Here is a 6,840-nt window from a genome sequence, read left to right as displayed (position 1 = left end):
GAAAGGCATGGTTTACATTTTATGACTAAAAACTGGATAAATCTTAAAGAGATTCAAAGTCACCGAATCGTCTCTCCTTGCTGCCCGAATCTTTGTTCAAAACCCAGGAGACTCATAAAAAAAAACCTAAACAAACAAACAAAGCGGCTTTGCACCACTGTCTGCTAGTCTTTCTCCCCATGGAAAGAGCTGTCTTGTCATTGTTTTTCACTCTTTCTGTTTGTAAAGGACAACCGCCCTGTGTGAGCCTGTGGATTAGAACAAACCCAGAGCTGTTTCTGATACACTTTAGACCGACAGAAACCTCCAGCCTGTGCTGGGACGGAAGACAGCAGCGTACTGGCTGCTTTGGGTAGAGCCAGGGTATCAGCACCGGGGTTAAACAAGAGGCGAAGGAAAAGGCTTAGAACTGGAGTATGGGGCCGCCTTCGCCATTTCCCTGAGGGGCCGGCTACTCAGGTGCGTCCGATTCCAAAGTTAGCCTCAATGAGAGCAGCGAAGCGCAGAGTGGCTTCTGAGGCCAGCTCAGGGTCAGGCGTCGGGTCTATTCATGCTGAGCTGCTGAGTCACTGCCCCCCCCCCCCCCCCCCCCCCCCCCCCCCCCCCCCCGAGAGCAGCTGAGCCTGTTTCAATTTACCTAGAAGAAACAGGGAAGCCTCCAGCTGACCGGTCTACAAAGGTGACCCCTGCTCTTATCTGGAAGCATCTACCAACTATTCCCTACCACTTGAATTCAAAGCATTTAAATATTAATAATTTAGAGAAGGTGCATTACACACACACACACACACACACACACACACACACAACTTCCCAAGGTTAAATATCAATGGAAAAGTAGAAATAGCAAAAATGTTTTCTAGTCCTTTCAAACACAAGCTTAGACTCCTAAGGTTAGCACAGATCAAACTCTAATTCTGAACTTCTAATGGGTCCTCAAAGGCTTCCCTGAAAGGGCTTAGAGCAGTGGTTCTCACCCTTCCTAAGGCTGCAATCCTTTGATACAGTTGTGCTGACCCCACCTCCTAAGGTTATTTTTGTTATCACCTCAGAACTGTAATTGTTACTCTTTTGAATCTAATGTAAATATCTGATATGCAGGATATGATATATGGACCCCCAAAGATTGAGAAGGGCTGGCTTAGAGGTAAATGAGGGGGTGGAGAGGACTGGGAAACAGGAGACAGTAAGAAGGAGCAAACCCTTTGTCACCCTCTAAGAATAGGGCACGTCCGTCACTCCCTACACCTCCTTTCCACTATAAAGTTTTATTCTTTGGTTTACTATCTCAGGAAGAGTAAATAAACATTCACTTTGTATTTTTTTAAAAATTTATTTGTGATCTGTACATGTGATAAAGTGGGGCTTTGTTGTAGATCTTCAAAGGTAAAACAAAACAAAAAAATCCAAAGTAAAAATGTATAAATACAATATATATTTTCTTACAAAAAAATGGGAGATTTACAAAATATACATACTGCACTGTCTCTATTTTACAAATTTCACATGCACTTATAAGAGATAAAACACAAAAGATGCCAAACCTGTGTAGCGGCAGCTTAAGAAATCTGACAGGTAAGATCACCTTGAAAGTTTAAGAAATACAAGAACACTTTAATTGTAAAGGCAGCTCCATTCAACTGGACGTGACACATATAAAGTAATTTGTACCCCTGACAGTACCCCCTGGTTGGCATTTAAAAACTGCTGAGAAACTGAGGAGCACAGCAAAATCGGAGGACGGTCAGTGTCAAAGGTAGGGTAAAGGTTAACTCCCATGATGCTCGGCTTAACTTTATACCATTATGCCAAAGAACCAGACTTCTATGGGGGGAGGGGCAGAGTACACTATTTAAGATTAATAAGTGTAAGTCTTCTAGCACATTTCAAAGAACTCCAGAACCACTTTGAAGTTCACCTGCCCTTAATGACTTTCTTGAAACACGGTTCAAACTCTCCTTCCTCTTCCTTCAGATTCACATCACCACTTTATGTGACCAGAGAGGTCAGTGCATGTGTCTTACACCCGTTTAAATCGCTACAACTACAAGAAAAAGGGGGCAAAATGTTTTTAAACCCTTAAGTTAGCATTTTTGTCTTTTATTGTTACTAATGTGAAGGATACAAATTGGGAAGGGGAGCCAGGTCTGGCGGCCCACGCCTTTAATCCCAGCAATTGAGGTGCAGAGGCAGGTGGATCTCTGTGAGTTCGAGGCCACCCCGGTCTATAGAGCCAGTTCCTGGATAATCAGAGTTACACAGAGAGACCCTGTCTGCGGGGGGGAAAAAAACCAAACTAAACCAAAACAAAGAAAAAAATAATCCCAAATTGGATGGAAGGACGGGGGCAGGAAATCAAAATTTGGGTTATGGGTTTGTAGAAGGAGGAAGGGAGATTTTATTAAGTAGTTTATCCGAGTCTATAAGGCCATATATTCGGAATTAAATGTTTAAAACAAATAACAAAACTTTTGTTTCCTTTACCCAAATCAGAATGTGTGTGTGGCAGAATGGTTAAGAAAGCCGCCCTTCACTTTTCCTTAAAAAGGAATGTTTATCTCAACCAAATTAACAACCAAAGGGAAACCTCAGATTTATGCTGCTTTGCCCGTAAAAGCTGCTGTCTTCACAGTTAGGCCTTTCCTCAAGGAGACACTTTTGTTTCCCGCTTTGTCTCTTACAACAAAGACAAGGGGGGAAATGCATTCCTGTTTTGAAAAGCAACAAGTCGTCCCCTCTTTTCAGGGTATGAAACCAAATAAAACATTCTTTTTCTCTCTGCCTCCCGGCTTTCCTAGCAAATGAAAAAGTAGCGGACTGTGTCTCCCACTCCTTGGCCTCCTTTGGAAAACCTCTGGCATCTGCGTGTTAAGACTCTAGCAGGCAGGCCTCCCCGGCCTTCCAAATGCTTATTTTACTAGACTTGAAAGGAGTAGGGAAGGAAAAACAGGCGGGAGGAGGTCCGGGAGGGGGGCTGTAAGGTCTGACCCTGGAAATTAACCCATCTGGGCTCCAGTTTGGCCCCAGTGAAAAGAGATTATGGTTTGACCACCTCTTGACAAGGGCACCGCAGGGGGTCCCCATTTTGGCCACAAAACCTAGGCTGTGGACTGAGCGGTATTCCCTCCTCCCCACCCCCCCCCCCTCACTGGAGTGAGGACAGCCACTTGCCTTGCAGCAGGGGATTGGACTCACAGCCCTGGCTCATCTCTGGCGCCTGAAGAACTCACCAGGCTCTGCTGATCTCAACCTTTCTTTCCCTTAGGCCCTAGCAGGCCCATATCGTTCACAGTTAGAATCATCCTGCGAGTTTTAGCCAGAGGTCTTTTCACTCACTGCCTTCGCCTTTCATTTGAGCCTCCTCTCGAAAGCACCTCTCACCCCAAGTCTCTTCTCGCCTCCAAATAACTTCTCACTTCCAGCTTAAAGCTCAGTGGAGGGGGGCAGGTGGCGTACGGAAACAAGCTCCCCCACCCAGCGGTTCCTTCCCTACTCTCCTGCAAAAGTGTAGAAGTGGTAAGGATGGGGTAAGGACCGGGGCTCATACAGCAGTCTCCCCCTTGCTGCTGTGGCTGAGTCTGTGGTAGAAGCGACGCCATGACTGCAGGGTCTTGCCCGACCAGATCCAGAAGCCGGTAGTGATGCCCACGATCATGGTCATCAGGTACTTGATCATGAAGACTGTAAAGTCGGGGCTCATGGGCGAGAAGTGGCCTGGAGGGCAGGGCACGGCGTAGCTCTTGCAGGTCTGCAGGAGCCAGGTGCGTTCCCAATGCTCGCGGAAGGCCTGCTCGTAAAAGTAGCAGGCCAGCACGATGGTGGCCGGCACCGTGTAGAGCACGCTGAAGACGCCGATGCGCACCATGAGCTTCTCCAGCTTCTCCGTCTTGGTGCCGTCGTGCTTCATGATGGTGCGGATGCGAAAGAGAGAAACAAAGCCGGCCAACAGGAAGGACGTGCCGATGAAGAGGTAGACGAACAAGGGCGCCAGCACGAAGCCCCGCAGTGCATCCACACTAGACAGGCCCACGTAGCACACTCCACTGAGTAGGTCACCGTCCACCTGGCCCATGGCCAAGATGGTGATTGTCTTGACCGCTGGCACAGCCCACGCAGCCAGATGAAAGTACTGCGAGTTGGCCTCGATGGCCTCGTGACCCCACTTCATGCCCGCCGCCAGGAACCAAGTGAGGGAAAGAATGACCCACCAGATGGAGCTGGCCATGCCGAAGAAGTAAAGCACCATGAAGAGGATGGTGCAGCCCTCCTTCTTGGTGCCCTGCGCCACCGTGCGGTAGCCATCATCCGAGAAGCGCTCCACGCACACGGCACGGTCCTCCAGCAAGAAGCCAGCCACGTGCGCCACTGCCACCATGAAGTAGCAGCCCGACAGGAAGATGATGGGTCGCTCTGGATAGCTGAAGCGACGCATATCCACTAGGTAGGTGAGCACCGTGAAGAGCGTCGAGGCACAGCACAGCACGGACCACACACCTACCCAGAGGCGGGCAAAACGTCTCTCCTCTTCTTTAAAGTACATGAGGCCGTTAGCACGGCCCGGCTCACACGGGGCACCGCAGTCACGCTCGCCTAGGAAGCGGTAGCCCAGGTAGGGGGGCACCTTGAGCTGGCGCGGGCACGAGAAGGGGAAAGACCAGCGGCCTCTGCCATCTGAGGGGGGCATCGCAGTGAAAGGCGGGTCTGGCAGGTAGGGAGCAGTAGGGTAGGCGGTGGGACTGCCGCCCGCGCCCCCGGAGCCGTCGGACGTGTTCTGCCCCACGCATATCTCGCCGGCGCCGTGCACGGGGAAGTTCTCGCAGCGCAACCGCTCCGGCCACTGGAAGCCGAACTTGTTCATGAGCGCCTCGCAGCCCTGTCGGGCGCGCTCGCACAAGGAACGGCACGGAGGGATGGCTTGGTCCAGCACGGTGCACACGGGTGCGTACATAGAGCACAAGAAGAAGCGCAGCTCGGGAGAACACTGCACCTTTACCAGCGGGTAGAACTGGTGCACCTCGAGGCCCGCGTCCTCTTGGTTCGTGTGGCCCAGCAGGTTGGGCAGGATGGTCTGGTTGTAGGCGATATCCGTGCACAACGGGATGGAGATGGGCTGGCAGAAGCCGTGGTCCGGTACCGAGATGCCTTTCTCGCCGTGGTATGGCTGAGCCCGGGTGTCCGTGGGCAGCGCGCTCAGAAGAGCAAGCACCAGGGCGCAGAGGCCCAGGGGCGAGTGCGACGCCTCCGTGCCGGGGCCCCGCATCGCCGGCCGGGAGTGCAGCGGCGTTCTCAGCTGGAGGAAAAAGAAGAGGCGCTTGGGAGCGGCTTGGATGTAGGGAGGCGCCGCCGCGCCCGGCGCATGAGAGTCCTCCCGGCGCCGGGGCCGGGCCGTGGGCGGCGCGGAGCCGAGGGTGCCTGCACAGCGGGGGCGAGGCCGCCAGCCGAGGGGGCGCCGCAGCGGCCTCCGCGTGGCACTCACGCGGCCTCCGGGGGTTCAAACTCCGGGGCCTGGAGTGGGGGATCGAGGGAGGTGGGTGTCGCCTTACCCTCCCCGCCGAGACGTAACGGTGCGGCTTTCTCTGCGGCGACGAGCAACAAGCGTCTCCGGTTACCCTTCAAAGTTTGCCCAAGTTTCTCCAGCCCAGGGCGCACGCCGATGCGCACGTCCCCCACAACCAGTCGGGCCTCCGCCAGGCCAGCGCCCCGCGTCCCCGCCTGCTCGCCCCGGCCGTCGCCTGGGTGCTGCTCCGCCTTCTCTCCTTGAGGCCCTGCGGGCCACCACCGCCGCCTCCTCTGATTGTGGAGCCTCCTTCAGTCCTAGGAAGGTCGGCCCCAAGTTTCAAGTCAAAGGGCTCGTTCCTGCTTTGAGTCCGATCGGTTCTCCGGAGGTAAGAGCGGGACAGGCTCGTTTTGGAAACGTAGTTGCGCGGAATCCGAAGCGCCGAGGCCCCCGCTCCCGCGGCCTGCCTGCACCCGGCCTCTCCTGCCCCGCGCAGTCCCAGCCCGCGACTCCCCGCGTACGCCGCCGCCCGCTAGGGAAGGAGCGCAGAGTAACGCCTGGGAGCCGCACTGGTGGCTAGAAGAAGCGTCTGGCTCGCTGGGCTCCGGGCTGCCCCGCCCCCTCCCCTCCCCCCATTCACAAACCACTCCGGGGGCGGGCCCCGAGCCCTCTGGACGTCCAATAGCGCGCTTTGTTTTCTCTATAAACGCCTTCCGATTGGGTGGAAGTCGGAAGGGGCGGCCGAGGGAACGAGGAAGGCGGTGTCTGAAGCGCTCTGGGCGGATTCCTGAGGGGAGGGGCGGAGGACTGGAGGAGAAAAGTTAGGACAAACTTTTACCCAGAATTGGCTCAGGGGAGAAAAAAGCACCAGAAAGGGATCTCGCTTGAAAGATTGGTTCCTCTTCCGGGTACCCTAAAATACACATTCCCGAGCAAAAGGGGGCATTCGCCGAAGGCTTCGGCGACTCGCCGAGAATAGCACAGCGCCGGGGCGGAGAGACGTGACCCCGAGTCACGTTAGCCTTGCCTGGCAGGCTAGGGCGGGAGGATTTTGGTTAGCATCAGTGTGGGTCGAGCAGAGGGTGCGACTAAGGATCGTTTTTTTTTTTTTTTTTTCTTCCCATACCCCAACCGACCACGTGAAGCCACAATCCCCTCTCCCTCCCCTCCCCAGTTACAAAAAGAGGGGCCGCCTGGAGGGAGAAACCGGAGTCGGCCGAGGGGCGGACTTGTGGCGGGAGGAAGTGCAGACCCTCGGAGGAAAGGGCCCAGAGCTGGGGGTGCGCGGTACTCACGAGCCTGCCACCCCTCCCGGGCACACTGCTGGGAGCCTGGGATGCCCA

At 54.4% G+C, this 6,840-nt stretch overlaps 1 protein-coding gene across 1 annotated transcript; it reads right to left on the bottom strand.

Moving 5' to 3' along the window:
• Positions 1-1,332: 1,332 nt before the first annotated feature.
• Positions 1,333-5,260, bottom strand: FZD7 (frizzled class receptor 7; the record flags this gene model as incomplete). The annotated part of the gene is made up of 1 exon (XM_080932715.1): positions 1,333-5,260. The coding sequence occupies one exon, from the start codon at positions 5,258-5,260 to the stop codon at positions 3,542-3,544; it is 1,719 nt and encodes a 572-aa protein (XP_080788841.1). The 3' UTR covers positions 1,333-3,541.
• Between the last annotated feature and the right edge of the window lie 1,580 nt (positions 5,261-6,840).

This window comes from Micromys minutus, assembly GCF_963924665.1.
Source record: "Micromys minutus genome assembly, chromosome: 19".
In the NCBI taxonomy this organism is placed as follows: Eukaryota; Metazoa; Chordata; class Mammalia; order Rodentia; family Muridae; genus Micromys; species Micromys minutus.
The sequence above is the reverse complement of the archived record's forward strand: the minus strand, read 5'-3'. Positions and strand labels throughout refer to the sequence as shown.